The 17,833-nt window shown below is 46.9% G+C and overlaps 1 protein-coding gene across 19 annotated transcripts in view; it reads right to left on the bottom strand.

The window, feature by feature from the left end:
• The window catches only part of PARD3 (par-3 family cell polarity regulator), a 575,331-nt gene extending 563,193 nt beyond the window's left edge, over positions 1-12,138 (bottom strand). For 10 of the 19 annotated variants that reach the window (XM_012765647.3, XM_075997633.1, XM_075997629.1 and 7 more), the window contains exon 1: positions 11,717-12,137. In XM_012765647.3, coding sequence (XP_012621101.2) covers positions 11,717-11,836 — 120 coding nt within the window. In that variant the 5' untranslated portion in view covers positions 11,837-12,137. Of the gene's footprint in view, positions 1-11,716 lie in introns of all 19 variants that reach the window. The other 9 variants (XM_075997631.1, XM_075997634.1, XM_075997636.1 and 6 more) reach the window with 4 other exon arrangements.
• Positions 12,139-17,833: the final 5,695 nt, after the last annotated feature.

Genomic DNA, 17,833 nt, shown 5'->3' with positions numbered 1-17,833 from the left:
AACATACTCACGTGAAACAATGTTTACAAATAAATACTGGAAGAGCTCGGATTCAAAATAGGAACCTTGCACAACTAGCTAAGCTTCATTACTTTAATCACTACTTAGCAACTTCTCTAAATATACACGGGGAGAGGGAGGAGGCACTACTTTAATTAATGAGACGTTTAAAGTCCTCAAAGAGAAAAACAATTTTCAATACTGTGGTATGGAAAAGACTGAGGAGGAGAGGGGGTGGTCCTCTTCCCCACAAAGCCAACGTGTAGACAACTCTGCAAGTCTGACGTCATGACACTGCCTGCTACGCCCAGCACCTGAATGAGTCTTCAAGACACCACTCCCTGTTTAGGATGATAAGTAGGTCAACTCCTGGGTGAAGTCTTCAGGTGATTGGCAGTGAGCGCTTTTAGCTGCACCGAAGTATTAAAGTTACATCAATCTGTCAACCCTTACAACTACCCACCCCAGCAAAAGATGTTCTGTGCCCCTTTCCTGCTGATCTGGCTGCCTGAAATCACCAACTTAAGATCCAGAGAAGAGTACAAAAGGGTTATGGGTGCATGAATTATAGAGGCCTATATAATAAAGGATTAGTGAAGTCACAAAAATGCCAACTTCGTCGTTTTATTTTATATCTTCAGATTATCTCTCTGAGCTCCCAGGGTAGTCTCAGAACCTCTTACTACTGGTTAATAAATGCTTAAGGTCTTTAAAAACATCTTGTGCAGTTTATAAATATCAATAGTATTTACAGTTGATAGTTTTGTCCTCTCCAAGTTTCAAAAGAGTTTTTTTAATGGAAAATGTGTAAGGTTTTTAAAAATATTTTAAATACAGCAAATAAATTTTACATAATTTCCTTTGATCTAGCAGTATAGCAGCTGTAATTATTCTAGAGAGTAACAAGAGCTAATAGAAAACCCAACCAGCTAATAAGACAGTCAGACAAATACAATTCTCCTTGACCTGTAAAAAAAAAAAAATCAGCTTCAACTACTGGGTGAGATGAACATGCTTGGACCTAGAATTTTTTTCTCTATTTCCAATTGATTGATAAATACTCACAGTGGAATTTTCTATTTCTGGGGTGAAAAAAGTGGCCCTGTAACAGATCATCTTGAAAAACAAAACACCTGATGTCATAAGTCAAACAAAAATCAAATTGACTTTGTCAATTAGCCATTAAAATTGTGCCTAATCTATGTTTAAAACTTGAAAAAAGAGAAAAAGATCTAACATTGACTAAGAGTCTACAACATGTCAGGGACATTGTCTACACTAAATCACTTAACCTTCATGACAGCCAACAAAAATAATAACCTCCCCAAATTACAGATGGGATAACAGGCTCACAGAGCTGGTGGGGTTTGCCAAAGCTCAAAACACTGGGAGGCCAGGACCAAACACTGAATAAACTCTTCCCTTATGGACATCTTTGGAGCATCCAAACCAACGTCACTGGGATTTTACTTCTTAAATTGCAGAAGAAGTTTTTCTCAAGTGATTTTTTTTTTAAAGGAGACAATTTTACCACCCAATTTCCCACATCCAGGGAAGTTCTAATGAGGAAGAGAAAAAACAATTTAGAAAAGCTTATTCAAGTGCACCTTAATCGCTGGCAACCATTCTTGCCAGAAACAAAAGAACACAGCTAACATCTCCCATGTTCCTTGCTGCGATACCTTTTCACATTCTCTGCTTGAACCCTGACAACAGTCCCGTGAAGTAGGTGGCATGAGAAGGCTCGATCAGCCGGGTGCGGTGGCCGAGGCGAGCGGATTGCTTGAGGGCAGGAGTTCTAAACCAACCTGAGCAAGAGCGAGACCCCGTCTCTACTATAAATAGAAATTAACTGGCCAACTAATATATATAGAAAAAATTAGCCGGGCATGGTGGCGCATGCCTGTAGTCCCTGCTACTCAGGAGGCTGAGGCAGGAGGATTGCTTGAGCCCAGGAGTTTGAGGTTGCTGTGAGCTAGGCTGATGCCACGGCACTCACTCTAGCCTGGGCAACAAAGTGAGACTCTGTCTCAAAAAAAAAAAAAAAAAAAAAAAAAAAGAGAAGGCACGGATCTTGCCCTCACAGAGGTTAACCGTTTTCACTCTCAGACACACAAATGTCTGAGAGATTCCTCTTCTGCATCATGGTCTACAGTGCACCACTCTGATGTTTCTGCTCCTAGAAGAAAAAACCCCACTACTCCACTTTCAACTTTCAGTTAACTATGTTTTTGCAAACATCTATGTTTCACAAGGTGTGGGTCATAACATAATGAAAGATAACACTGACCCCACCAAAGAACATTCAGGGGATTATTAGCATTGCAGGTTTCCTTGAAAAATATATTCCTGATAGGAGGTACCTTCATAATGTCAAATATATTCACTTCATATTTCTCAATAGCACAAATGCCAAAATGCCAGCATCTTCCAGATGTAGTAGTTGTTTAAACAGTTCTCAGTCCAAATGATGCACTTAGAGATCCACTTGATTGGTCTAAAAGGTTTTTTCCAGATCTCTAACAAAGTGGTAAAGATCCCAAATCCTGCATTCAACTTTAATGGATTTAGTGATTAGTCATATCCTGTGCAGTAGTGCATCAGAAACCAATATCCTGTGCATTTTGCCTCCCTCTCGTCTGCAGGTGCTGCTAGCTGTAATAAAAGAAATCCCAGTTTAGAGTAAAACCCTGCTGGGCAGGAACCCGGCTAACCATTATTCACATATGACTCTGCACGCTGGGTTGCAGCATTATAAATTATACATCTTAAGAATGCCTTGTGGTATAAGAAAATGTGTTCCCTGGAAAAGAGTTCATTTCTTAATTTTGGATTTAATATTGCATTTAGAAAGCAAAACAACACAGAGATGAAAAAAATTTTTTTCAACGTTTATTGTATACATAAAAGGAACAGAACAGAAAACCCATTCTCGTATCAACCACCTACACAAAAAGAGCACTCCCTTCGTTGTGTGTTTAATCTGTTCATACGGCATATTTTGACTAGTGAGCAATTTTATGTTTCTGAGACATATAGCAAGTTGTTTTCTTAAATGTTGGAGAAGGAAACACTGATTTTTAGTACAGTCTATCCCAGAGAGACCTTTTCAAAAATATAATCTCTAGAACACAGATTAGTTTTCTAATCTAAAGGGATGCAGTATACATAACAAGAACAGAAAAACCACACATTAGAAGACATACATCTGAGTTCCAAAAATTTAAATCTTACATTGTCTGAATATTTTTTAAAATGCCAAAAGTGGGAGAAATAATAATGACTTGATTGTCATCTCTAAAACCACTTAAATTTATCCCACCATAAAATATCAACCTCATGAATATGCATGTGTATGCATATGCATATACACATCAAACACTTAGTATCATGCAGTATCATACATTTATAATTCTCAAACGGAATAGCCTCATGAAGTCGCTTCTGAGCATGTGATTTACCTTAAGAGGTGCTTATCTTGTGACAATAAGGTATTCTGAAGGATGCCCCAACTCTCAATAGCATGCATTTGACCTGGGAACAAGCCCCATCATTTGGAAGTCAGGGCTGCAAACAATTCTCACAGTGTGGGTGGGTGGAGTAAGAGATTCTGTGCCCTGTGTCCTCCTCTGAAAAGCCACTGTTCACCCATGCCTAGTGGCCCTGCGAGCACCACAGCCAGCCAAGCAGACTAGAAGTGTCTGCGTAGCTCAGGGAACTGATGGTGGAGCCCAGCCCAGCACCTCTGAATTATGAGTACGCAGAGATGGGAAAACAGAGTCTCGCAGAGCTTCTGAGATGTGCTAAAGTTTAAAATTTCTGAGAGCCAAAACCAAAACACTGGAAAAACTCTTCCATGATGCACAGCCTTGGGGCACCTTAATCAGCCTCCACTCAGCAAATGCAGCTGGTGAGCCGGGCAGAAAGGAGTCTCTGGCTGAAAAACAGGTGAGGACTTAAAGGGCTAGCTAGGGTGGGGGAGCTTAGCAAGGAGGTCAGAGTTCACCAGACAGTAACGGGATGGACTGGAAAATAGCCCCCCCTCCGTCTGCCAGTAAGAACCAGCCAGTTGTCATTTGAGGTGTTTGAGTATCTCTGAGGCACAAAAACATGTTATTTTATGACACTCTCAGAACTATAAAATACCTAAAAGTGGAGCCTTGTTCACAGTGGCTTGTGTAGTCTATTTTTCTAACAACTTCACTGAGATATAAAAACATACTGTAAAATCCACTTATTTAAATAGTGTACAACTGAATGAGCTTTTAGTCTATTCAAAACCTGTGCATCCATCACCATTATCTAAATTTAGAACATTTTCAACACCCCAAAAAGAAACCCTGTACCAATTAACAATGTCCATCATTACCCTCAACCCTAGGCAAACACTACTCTACCGTCTCCACAGATTTGCCCACTCGGATCATTTTATATAAATGGAATCATACAATATTTGGGCTTTTGTGACTGCTTTCCTTCACATGATATAATGTTTTCAAGGTTCATCCATGTGGCAGTATGTATCAGTACTTCTTTCTTTTTTATAGTTGAATAGTATCCTAACGTATGGACATACCACCTTTTGTTAATGCATTTGTCAGTTGATGGACATTTAGGTTGCTTTCGGCCATTATGAGTAACGCTGTTATTAAAGATGGCGGGACAGATAAAGGAAGGCACAGACCTATAAGTCATTTTCCATAATCTTTCTTTCCAAATGGAAAAAATGTTAAATAAATTAATGACTAAAAGATAAAAATCAGTCACCTTTCTACTTTGTTCATTGAACTCTGAATTTCTTTTCATAAAGATTTGCTTTCCTATTCTCCACCTAAAACAGAAAGGGGACCCAAAATAGGTAAAATTATATACATTTACTAACAACACCCCTCCCACCTCCCCACCCTACTGCCACTGACCTTGGCCCCAGCTAGGAATGCCGTGGGACTGTCCAGGCAGGAGGAAAGTATGCAGGTGAGCTAACCTCCCATCTCCTGATGCACATGACCCTATGGAAAGCACCCTCTGGCCCAATTTTACAAATGCCTTTCCATCCTTGGAAAAAAAAGAAAAAAAGAAGACAGAGGGTTCTGGTCATCTGTCTAGTATTCGCCATCACCAACTTGCATGCGACTCTACTGAGACGTAAAAATCTCCCTGGACAGACGGAGGATCCATCTGTGAGTTTGAGTCCAAGTGGGACTTTAAACGTTCCCTCCACGACCAATTTATCCACCTTCACCATGAGCCAAGCCGTGCTTCCCATCGGCCAGGTTCTCTCGGTGAAGCTCAGATCCTAAACATTTCTATTTACTCCTGGCACTGACCCAGGGATCCCGACTGACAGAATGAGAGGCGCCGGACCAAGCATAGGTGTGTTTCGGGGCCAGATTCCCACACAGCCCTGGCCCCCTGCCTTGAACCTAGCCCAAGGCAAACCCCACAACGATCCTCTGCTCAGTCTGAAAACCAGACTGAACTCCCTTAAAGTAACTGACACACAAAAGAATAACTTCTAAGACACTCCAAATCTCACTAAATCTTAGTTTTCAATTACAAGCTGTTTGTGCCAGTATGTCAAACACACCAAACTATTTTTTTTTTCTGAGACACAGTCTTGCTCTGTTGCCCAGGCTAGAGTAAGTATAATGGCTAACTGCTCGCTGCAACCTCAAACGCCTGGGCTCAAGCCATCCTCCTGCCTCAGCCTCCCGAGTAGCTGGGACTACAGGCACGCACCAACCACGCCTGGCTAATTTTTCTAATTTTTGTAGACATGAGGTCTCACTCTTGCTCAGGCTGGTCTCCAACTCCTGGGCTCAAGTGATCCTCCCACCTTGGCCTCCCAAAGTGTTAGCATTACAGGCGTGAGCCACCGTACCAGGACGACACCTAACCTTAAAGACCTTAAAATTATCAAGTGGGGATTACAATTTTCTGAGCACAAGAGTATCTGTGTATATGTGTGTGTGTGTGTGTGAGAGACAGAGAGACAGACAGAGAGACAGACAGAGAAAAGACGTGTGATGTGTTGATTCTCAGCTTTGTATTTACTCAGCCTCTATGGCTACTATGTGACAGACACAGGCTACCCATCAGACAGAGGTACAACCATCGCTTCACATATCTCACCTGCAGGGGCATGAGCACACAAACACTTGGAGTTACACGGAGTCCCAGAGAGCAGCACAGGCAGAGAGAACCTCAAACCACTGGGGATGAGAGAACCTCAAACCACCAGCCTCCCAGAGATGAGACGGCTGCTCTGAGCTGAGGCTCAAAGAATGAGCGCAGAGAGCAAATGTTCCAGGCAGAAGCAGCAGAAAATGCCAGAGCGGAGGCAGGAAAGTGCGCGTAAGCCCAAGTGGGTGGAGTACGGGGTGTGGAGAGTTTGGAAGGCAAGAGGGGTCCCCTCCAAGGGACAGGCTCTGCTGAGGCAGCAGGACTTGGGGATAGAGAATACAGGGGCATTTCAGCAGAAGCTGACAATGAGATTCGAATCCTGGAAAGATCAGCCTTCCAAACATGCTTAATTTCTTTTTCCTTTTTGAGAGGGAAGACAGAACATGTTAATAAAATAATTAAGTTTCTTTCCTTTCACTATTATGCTGGCCTCTATTTCCTTTCAATGTCGGCAACAGTGTAACTATTTTCCTAAAAGTTTCGATAAGCCTGTAAGTGAGTAACACTATGCTGTCATACATTTATTCACAGAAAAACTCCACAACAAGATTGTTCATAAAAACTGTGATTTGCATGCTTTTAGTAACAGGTTACTGCCCCGCCCCCCAAAAAATCACTCTGCCCCCCCCCCCGAAAAAATCTCTCCAAAAACTCAAGTTTTAAAAATACAGGTTGAGCATCCTTAATCTGAAAGTCCAACATCTGAAATGCTCCAAAATCTGAGACTTTGTGAGTACCAACATGATGACATGCCACAAGTGGAAAACTCCACAGATAAGTACTTAACACCAACTTGGTTTCATGCATAAATTTAAATATTGCATAAAATTACCTTCAGGCTGTGTGTATATAAAGTGTATAGGAAACAAATTTCGTGTTTAGACTTGGGTCCCACCCCACAGATACTTCGTTATGTATATGGAAATATTCCAAATGCCAAAAAAATCCACAACACTTCTGGTCCCATTTTGGATAAGGGATACTCAACCTGTAACTACAACGGGTTGCTACTAAATCATTCTAAAGGGACATGCATGAGGAACAGAAGCAGTGGTCCAAAAAGCAGAGGCCCAGATAACCAACCCATACTAAGGCCAATACCAGCAGCTTTTACTTTCCCTGGCATCAACACACATGCACATGCAATCTGGCCTCCTGACTGTCGTGCTACATAGGCAAATATTAATATTCTTCCCTATTCTTTCAAATTAAATTACACATTGCCTTTTTAAGCAAAGAGGAAAAATCCAAGTAGGAGTAGTGGGACACTTATAAAAATCCCCAGGAGTAAAACCATTTTGTGGATAAAACACATTGGTAATTCAATTAATTTAATTTATTTTATTTTTTTATTTTTAGAGACAGGGTCTCACTCTGTTGCCCAGACTGGAGTGCAGTGGCACAATCATAGCTCACTGCAGCCTTGAACTCCTGGGCTCAAGCGATCCTCCCAAAGTGCTGGGATTACAGGCATGAGCCACTGCACCCAGCCCTCAATTAATCTTTACTGAGAAGCTAGTATGGGTCAGACCTAGTACTGAAGAGTTTCTTAATCATCATCCTATTCACTTCTCACATTCACCCTATCAAGGAATATTCCACTCTAGAGATGAGAAAAATGAGGCTCTGTAGGATTGGTTAAGGTTAAATGGCTAACAAACCTAGGTCTCCAAACCCGGTCCAAAGCTGGCCCCTCAGAAGAGAGCTATTGGGGGGCAGGTACAGTGAGCCAAGGAGTTCCAGCAACTTCCCCATCACCTTCACTCTCTTCTTCCCCTATCACTCAGCAGCCAATGAGCAGCATTTCTGAGACTGAAATGCTAAAGAGTTATCTCCTCCAAACAGCTGGCTCAAGTCATCGCCCTAGAGGACTACCTGTTGCCCTGCCCGAATACCCACAGTCCTGCTAGCTCCATCACCCTGCAGGAAGTCCTGCATCTTGCCCTGGCACTCACAGTCATCCTCAGCTTGATCATGACCCATCATCTGACACGAACCCTCCAAAGAGCCAAACCAGCCCTGTGTGCCCCAATATCAAGGCCAGCCTTCCCACCCACCAATGCAAACCCCAGTGACCAGATGAGATTTCCCCTACACACGCCCCATGATGACAGCTCCCACCTCCAAAATCCAGGAGCCATTACTATCTGTACCACGCTGTTGCCAATTACTGCTACCACCTACTGTTATTTATAACTTTACATATTCTTCCTGTCTCCCAGATTATACTTGTTTCGAGTGCAAGAATTTACTCTTACATTTCTTCACAGTGCATAACGTTTTCAAAACAGAAGCCATCCAACAAACCCCATACTTCCAGCTGGCACCCTGCACCCTGCGTGTGTCAGGAGCCATGGTATCAGGCCACAAAGACAAGAACAGATCAGTCTTCCCAGTCTAAGGCCTCAAAAGAACAATCCACATAGTGTGGTCTCCGTGTTCAGCTCCGGCTCTGCGTTAGGATGGGCGGACGGAGATGAACAGCCATTTCCACCTCAGTGATCATAACCACAAAAAACATTTTTTTCACAAGAGAAAAGCAACGTTACATATGACTAAATGTAAGCCTTCGTATATGTACTCACTGAGGACATTTCTGGTGTTAAGTCATGCTACGCCACTGTCCAGAAAAATTGATATTTTAAACCTGAAAACAGGTTAAAATATAATGCCAAAAAATTAGCCCACAAAATGCTGACTGCAGAGAAAGCCTTCGTGAGTTGAGATGTTGGGATCTTCATTTCTCTTTTCCTTTTTTCCTTATTTTCTTTTAAGGGGCCTTGGCTTGTTTTTATACAAAGCCATAAACATGACATGGCCCCATTTTTCCCCACCAGACAGGAGTTCATCATGCCACGTCACCAAACAACCTAAATACCACTCAACAACCACCCAGCTACCCAATTCTCCATGCAGAATTTGTCTTGTAAGGAACAGATAACAGAATAAATGTTAAAACAGTGTTAATTATGTGTTTGCTTCACAGTCAATTTATACAGGGTGGGAAGAGCAGGAACAGAGACTAAGAATTAAACTTAATCATTACCTAACAATTTAAGAAGAAAAAATACACATGGACCTAGAAGACACTCAGGGTCTTGCAACATTTGAGTCAACAGTCTCATGACCCAAAGACTGAGCTCTGCATTTGCAAAGCCCATCTTGAAATTCACCTACTGAGCTGTAAGTTGCATTTAAATAACTTTGGAAAAGCCCAGGACCATCTCTGTCCCTCCCTCTCATTTATCTCCATCACCCTTCCTTCCCTTCCTTCAGCTCACGTGCCCCTTTTCTCTTCCTGATGCCTTCCCGACTCCCCTAAGAAAGCTGCACTCCCTTCTCTGTGCCCCCATGTCCCTGTGAAACAACCACTAATATTTAACAAAGACCAAGATCCAGATCTATCACCGAAGCCCCTCAACTGCACCCACCCAGCGTCCCAAAGGCATCCTCTTCTCCCTACTGTGCCAGACCAATGTCCACACCAGTGGCTCCTCCACCTGGGGGACCCTGGGGCCTCTTGCCCTAGACTCTTAGAGTCTGTTTCCCACAAAGTAGCCCATGGGTCCCCTAGAAGATGCCCAGCAACCAAAACAGTGCCTTGGACATAGTAAATGCTTAAGAATATCTGTGGGATGAATTAATGACTCGGTCGATCAAACAACTACATTTGTATCTCCCAAACAGGCAAATCAACCTGTTCGAATGATAAAATACGACTCATCTGAAGCATGTAAAATTAGTATAGGGTGAAAGAAAATGTGGATCACCCTCTCCCTATTCAGCAACTTAGGCACACTGCAGAGTCCACAGTATTATACTGCTCCTTCCTTTCAGGATTCTGTTGGTTTCCAGAGTACATTGACAACTTGACCATTCATTTAGAACACTTGTCACTCAAAAACAATCCTTAAAAATGCTAAATGTTTCCGCTGGCATTCAGGGTCTGATTTAAAAAAAAAAAAAAAAAAAAAAAGCTAAATGTTAGCTTAGAGGGTTTTTCCACCCTTGTCAGCTGTGCAGATAAACAGGTGCCCAATATCCACTAATTTTATTTGATTGTCAATAAAAGAGCTCAACCAACTGTAAGGAACATCTTAGAGCTGTTAAACAAAGCCAACCTTCCATTTGTATGTCAGGTTCCTAAACATCCACTAAAATTACCTTTCGAAGGTCAAATGTATGCTATTTTCCCCCCAGTATATACTAAAAACAAAACAACAGGGTAAGAAATTGTTTTCTTCTGAATTTCAGAGAGAATTGGAGCGTGCCACCCAGAGCGACTTGTGTGCACTCCAATCAGGCTGACAAAGCCACCCTCCGCCCCCCTCACCTTTGCAGCCCCCAAAGCCCACAGGAGCCAGGTCACCCCACTACGGGGAACAAACAGCAAACACGGTACCAAAGTGAACCCTCGTGCCACCGCACACGACTCTATTACAAAGGAAATGTCCTCGGGTGCTTGAGAGAAACTTCAGCGTGGGCTGTTGTCAAACACTGACACAGTCGATAAAACAATTTAACAAAATGCCTTTTCACTTCTGACACATTGTAGAGGAATGCAGTTAAGTGGAGACAATATGATCACTCCAGGAAGAACCAGGGAAAATCTGCCGCGCTCGGAAACCAGGCCCTGGCTCTGCAGCCCGGGCACCATATGGAAGTAGTTCCAGAGAGGTAAGAGCCCAGGTCCTTGCAGGAAAACTTTTGATTCAGCCACTACTCCGGGGTTGTGCTTTTTTTTTTTTTTTTTAAGGAGCCCAGCACTGGAGCCTCTTAATCACGGGGATCTTCTCCGCCGACAAATGCTCGTAGGCGGGCGCAGGCGGGTGACCCTCCCCGGGCCGCGTCCCGACCCCGAGCCGGCGACTCCCCGGGCCCGCCGGCCGCCCCCGCCGCCCTCCGCGGGGAGGACCAGGCTCCTGGCTGCGGCTGCGGCCCCGCCGGAGACAGGGAGCCCAGAGGGCAGGGACGCGGCCACGCTCCGTCGTGCGTGGAATAATTCGGCTCCGCTCGCACCGAAAAAGTTGCCTTTCCCCAGCCTCTGCGCGCGGGGCCTGGGGGCGGGGAGAGGCCTGGGGCTGGATTTCCACCGCCCGCGGCCCGGGAGAGGCGCCCGGCCAGGCTGCGCCCGCGCCCCCCGCGCGCCGGGGCGGGCTCTGCGCCGCGTGCGGGCTCCGGGAGGCGCCCGGCCGGCCTGCGCCGCGCCGCCCCGCTCGCCCCGCGGCCGGAGCCCCCAGGGTGCGGCGGGAGGCGCTCGGGGGGACGCGGGTCCCCGACGCGGGGTCCCGGCGCGGCCACCCCGCCGCGCCCTCGCTCGCCCCGCCGCCCGGCCCGCGCGGGGAACTTTGCCGCCCGGGACGGGGGACGCCCGCGAGGCCCGGCCCGGCCGCCGCACTTTCCCTTTCCCCGCCTCCCCTCCGTCTCCCTCCTCCCCTTCCCAGGAAGCGCCATATTGATCCCGGCGCCTTCCTCCTCCTCCTCCCCCGCCCCCGCGCCCCGCGCCCGCCTCCCCGCGCCCCCGGCCCCTCACCTTGGCGATGGCCTTCCGGTAGCGGGTCACCGCCTGCTGGATGAGGCTGAAAACTTTCATGTGGCCGTCTCCGCACGGCACGACCACCCGGGTCCTCCCGAAGCACACGGTCACTTTCATGCCGCCGTCGCCGCGGGCTGGCCCGCGCCCTCGCTGACCGCGGCCGGCGGCCCCGGGCCGGGGCGCTGCTCTCTCGGCGCGGCGGGGCCGCTGCTCGCGCGCGCGGGCGGCTAGGGGCGCGGGCAGGCGGCGGCGCCGGGGGGCCGCTCGGATCGCATGCCCGGCCCGGCCCGGCCGCCCTCGCCTCGCCCGGGGCTCCCTCGCCTCTCCCCGCCGCGGCGCCCGCAGCCTCCGGCCACCTGTTCGGCGTCTCGGCGCGCTCGGCGGCGGCGGCGGCCCGGGGCCGTGTGGCGCTCGCGCTCACTCGGGGCTGCTGGGGGAGGGGACGGCGGCGAGGGGAGGAGGAGGAGGAGGAGGAGGAGGAGGAGGAGGAGCAGGGCCGGGCACACAACACCGCGCACATGCGGCAGGGGGAGGCGCGGCCCGCTCCCGGCGTGGGGCGGGGCGCGCGGCCGCGGGACCCCTCGCCCCAGCGCCCGCCCCGGCTGCCGGCCGCGGCCTCCTCCGGCCCTTTCCCCCGGGGCGCCGCCTCCCCGCGCCCGCCGACCCCCGCGCCCGGGCACCGCGCCCCGCAGCCCCCTCGCCCAGCCTGCCCGCCGCGCCGCGGGGCTGCGCTCGGCCCGGAGCCCCTCCTCGGGGACGGCCCCGCCACGCCCCCAGGGGTCTCCGCGGAGCGCCCCCCCACACCCTTTCTTTGTCACTTTTAATCCCCTTCCTGGGACTGGAGGGTTTCGGGTGCAGTTGCTTCTGCGGAAAGCAGTTCGTGCTCGGTGCCGCGGACTCGACGCGCGGGAGGTTCAGAGAGGAGCAGCCGCCGAGTCCCCACCCCACCCCCGGGGAGGACCGGCGCCGGGATGTTCCAGCCCAGGTCTCTCCTGCCCGGGGGACCCCTTGCCTCCCCACGGCCCGCAGCTTGGCGGGGCTTTGCCCTGGCTGGCGCGCTCGGCTGCAAGGCCGGGCAGCGGTGCTGCTGTGTTACAAGCAAAAATTAATCGTCTGCTCTGGGGAGACGTTGGGGACGCTTTGAAGCGACACGGCCTTTCTCCTGAGGCCACTATTTACCTTCAAGTTTCCTGTTGACCCCAGGGTGACCCACCCGCTTAAATATGGACAGCTTAAACATGGGCAGTCTAGGTGCCTTTCTCGCCTTCAAATTCTGCAACGCCAGCAGTCCTCACGCAAACCCACGAACGATATATTATTGCAAATGCCTCTGGAGAAACGCTGTGCGAGGGCTCGCCGCGGTGCGCGGGCACTGAGCACGGGCACTCAAACCCGGGGAAGCCTGCAGCTCCGGAAAAGAGTTACAGGCAGGGCAGCAGACGCCGTAAAAGAACGGGGACCCGGTCAAGGAAAGTAACTGAAGCTCATCTGTCTTAGTTATGAGCTGCGATTCTTCATAAACGTATGTCATTGTGTTTAAAGAATGACAAATGTCAGCAAAGAGTCAGTGACCCAAGTCTGTCCCAGATGGCATTAAATTCATTTTTGCCGGTGGTTTTCTAGATCCATGAAAGCAGTGAAGCTTCTGTGAGCTGGAGCAGAACTTAAGCAGTGAGAGCTGGAAGAAGTGACCATCCAGCCACTTCCCATTTTAGGACAAGGGAACAAGACAAAGAGGATCATTTCCAGAATCCTGCGCTTTGCAGCACCCCACGCTGCCCCGGGGAGCGATGCAGTTTCCTCTCCTCTCGCAGTCCTTGAACACCGCACTCAAAAACCTGTCCGAGCAAATCAGTGCAATAAGTAGGCGCCATGTGTTATCATCCCTCATCTTCCTCCAGGACCTTGCCTGTGGGCACAGAGAAAGCTTGAGGCAGACCCAGAGATAAATAGAGTCCTGGCTGCCTTCCACCCTGCCCTGGGAAAGACTCCCCACCGCAACACTCAACATTTCAACCCAATAATTAAGCTAGTGACAACTATGACAACTCTAGCTGAGGTCTTCTTGCTTCTTATATTAATACTTGGATCTACAGCAACAATTACAGAAAATTATAGGTGGCGTTTCTGTTTTCATGCATGCGGGAGGGCGGGGAGAGTACGCTAGTCTAGAGTGGGGTTTTCTCAAAATAATTCCAATCGAAAGTCAAGTTTCAGGAACAGCCGGAGTACATCAGGCATCCCGCAGATCTAGGTTCAGATCCTAATTTGACCCTTTACTAGTGCCTTGGACACCACACTCGCTCTGTCTCCAGCCTCGGTCTTAACAGCTGAAACACAGAGCGGACCATATCCATCTCGTAAATTATTAGCATTAGATAATGTATTAAAACAGTGTACACTGCCACTTGGAAGTGTGTAGCCTGGTGGAATCCGGTTACATAATGTAGGCAAACAGAAACGAAGTTACATATGTAGGCAAAGGGATGACAAATGATGGCAATGGACCGGGAGGGAGAGAGGAGGCGGAGAGGCCCAAGGCGTGGAGAAATTACTGGACAATAGACACAACCACTCGATGTATTGCACCAGGACTAAAACGGAAAACCTGGGCTCATGGCTCTTAGGCCTGTTCTCAATTCCCTTTCATTCTGTTTCACACACAGTTAGTGAAGAGCTTCCATGTGGAAAGCACTGAGTTAACATCACAGAATTATAAAAATGAGTAAGAGAAGGACACTCTAGAGCTGCTGTCCCCCGCCCCCTGGGCCTGTTAGGGACAGGGCACACACGGGAGGTGAGTGTCAGGCAGGGAAGCTTCCTCGGTACTCACAGCCGCTCCCCATCTCTCCCATCACAGCCTGAGCTCCGCCTCCCGCCAGATCAGCAGCGGCATTAGATTCTGCATTGCGGTGATTTGCATAGTTATTTCATTATATGTTACAATGTAATAATAGGAATAAAGCGCACAATAAATGTAATGCCCCTTAATCGTCCCGAAACCACTCCCCTGCCCCCATTCATGAAACCAGTCCCTGGTGCCAAAAAGGTTGGGGACCACTGATCTAGAGGTTAGAGTAAGATAGCTACTCCAATAACTATTATTCAAGACATTAAATATTAAATGTCAGCAAAGTGTTTATGGCAGGACTAGGGAAGGAGGTGAGCCTTCATTAAGAGAGATGACATCAGAGTATATATGGTACCATTTTCTTTACATCACTTCCTTTCGCTATTCAATAGTTAATAAGGGTCTGAACAGTTTTTCAGAAACATGATCCATAGGATTAATGATAATTACATCTATGCAACTGACCACATAAAGCCTCACAGCTTTGTTTAAATCTACCTAATTTATCTAGATACAGTGATTTCCTTTATGTTAATAATTGATGAAAAACTAAAGCTGTGTCATTTTTTTTTAATTTTTTTTCTTTCTCTTTTTTTATTTCTTTTTTTTTTTTTTTCTTCTCTTCTTGAGGGAGTTAATATAGTTGTGTGTGTCATTTTAGATGCCAGACCCTTTGGGGTCTTGAGTCAAATTCATAACATTTCATGACAAGTTGTGAATATGCTTTCACTAATATACTCCTCACTGAACATCTAACCATAAAGTTGGATCACAGCCAGACCACCTTCACGTCTGTAAAACGTTCAGCTTGACCAAAGTGCTTCTGGCCTAAGGCAAGCACAAAAGCAAACCCAGTTCCAACGAGAAGCAAAATTGCACAAGTCAAGGGTCAAATGTTGCCTAAATAGTGTGTTTACTTTCTTAAAATCTGCATAGTTTAGGTAAAAAATGATGACCCTTGTCTTACTTGTACTTCTGTTTTAAAGGTGATTGATTCAGTTGGGTTTCAGTATTCCAGGGAGTTCTCAGAATTAATTAGGGTCTGTCTGGGCTTTGGGCCTATCTGCAAATGGGCAGGTGTGACCACACGTACTATAATTTCAACTACAGCCAGCTGCCCTCGGCACACGATGAAATAAATAGACCCTCCATGTGTGTAGGGCTGGTATTGTGTTACCCAGCCTCTCACCCTTAGAAAGTGAATAATAAAGAATAAAGAAGATATTTACAGGAGTCTTTAAAATTTGTTCATGCTTTGAAGATTACAGTTATCTCTGGGTTATTTTACATACATAGTAATGCCTACTCATAGATCTTGGACTTAAGATAATGTTATCAATCTTGTATGTCTAGCCTCACACAATTGCAGTCCGATAGCAGAATTGGGTCACTTATGCACCAAATAGTTATTGGCCACTTATTTTATATCAAGCCCTGCATTGCACACTGGGTTTGTAAATTCCTCCATCAAGAGGTGCCCAGGGCCAGGTGTGGTGGCTTCATGTCTGTAATCCCAGCATTTTGGCAGGTCGACGTGGGAGGATCACTTGAGGCCAGGAGTTCAAGACCAGCTTGGGCGACAGTGAGACGCTGTCTCTACAAAAAAAATAATAAAAATTTAAAAATTAGCCAGATGTGGTGGTGCATGCCGGTAGTCCCAGCTGCTTGAAGGGTTGATGTGGGAAGACCACTTTACCCCAGACGTTTGAGGTTGCAGTGAACTATGATGATACCACTGCATTCCAGCCTGGACAACAGAGCAAGACCCATTCTCAAAAAAAAAAAAAAAAATGTACCCAGTCTGATAAAAAGATGTCATATGTGAACAGGCAGGTACTAAGAGTATAGTAAGGCCAGGCACCATGGCTGACACCTGTAATCCTAGCACTCTGGGAGGCCGAGGTGGGAGGATCGCTCAAGGTCAGGAGTTCAAAACCACCCTGAGCAAGAATGAGACCCTGTCTCTACTAAAAATAGAAACAAATTAATTGACCAACTAAAAATATATAGAAAAAATTAGCCAGGCATAGTGATGCATGCCTGTAGTCCCAGCTACTCAGTAGGCTGAGGCAGGAGGCTCGCTTGAACCCAGGAGTTTGAGGTTGCTGTGAGCTAGGCTGACGCCTTGGCACTCTAGCCCGGGCAACACAGTGAGACTCTGTCTCAAAAAAAAAAAAAAAAAAGAAAAAAGAAACCAGGATTCTCCACTGGGTAGAAGGCCACCCCGCCATCTCCCCGAGGTGGGCATGATTCTACCAGGGACATAAAGTACCGAGAGTCTGTTGATGTTATTGTTTTTTACAATAAAAAACTTTGAGAAAGTGGAGTGGCAATGGGAACAGATCAGGGACATGAGTTGAAGCATTTAAGTACCCACTTAACATTTGACGATTGAAAGAAAAAGAATAAAATGAATTCACATGAAGTCTCCCACCGATGCTGAGATAAATCTCAGCTCTAAAGGACTTCTGGTAAAGGGTATGAATCAGCTTTTACAGACTGTTTTACAGATGTGGCTAAGCAGTTTTATCCTATAAAGAGAAAAAATGCATTGAGGTTGATAATTGGAACATTCTATATTTTTTTTTTTGCATGACCCTGTCAAGATTAAATGGCTGAAATTCCCAAATCCTGAAACAATCAGGATGAGTAAAAGAAATGCTTTAATTGGCATCAACGTGGTGAAATTAGATTGGGTCCAGGGCCCATGGACCTTTGTAGGACCTATGCTGCTCTATCTCTACCCCAGCCCATCTGAAGCAGAAAAATCCTCTTGCCCATAAGTAAGAGTGCTCCAGAGCTGGACCTGATGTCAGAGGATGTGAGTGACTCTGAGGCTATTTTCTGTGAAGCCCAGGGCCCCGGCCCCCTGACATTCTGTGCACTATTGATAATTCAGGTGTGCCAGACCGGAGCACATCCAACCCTGCTAATCCTCTGTACCTGATTTTAAATGGCTGACTCACCCTTCCCTCCTCTGTCAAGCTACTCCATTAAGCCAGGAGTTCAATTTTAAATGCTCTCTCTGCTTCTTTGGAATTTCGTCTGCACGATATCTAAGCAGCGGCTGTACACTTGTTTTAGCTGGGGAGGTTAATTCAGGGGAAGCTGATGCAAGGGGTCTCCAGTCCTCAATCCAAAACCCACAGAAGCTAGAAATCTTTGTGCTGGCAAAACTGGAGCAACAGATCTCCCTGCTCTTGTCCCGTGCATTGCCTTGTGAGCCTGGCCATGTCTTTTCTCTGTGCACAGTCCTGCAATAC

This window comes from Microcebus murinus, chromosome 25 (genome assembly GCF_040939455.1).
Source record: "Microcebus murinus isolate Inina chromosome 25, M.murinus_Inina_mat1.0, whole genome shotgun sequence".
Taxonomy (NCBI): Eukaryota; Metazoa; Chordata; class Mammalia; order Primates; family Cheirogaleidae; genus Microcebus; species Microcebus murinus.
The sequence above is the reverse complement of the archived record's forward strand: the minus strand, read 5'-3'. Positions and strand labels throughout refer to the sequence as shown.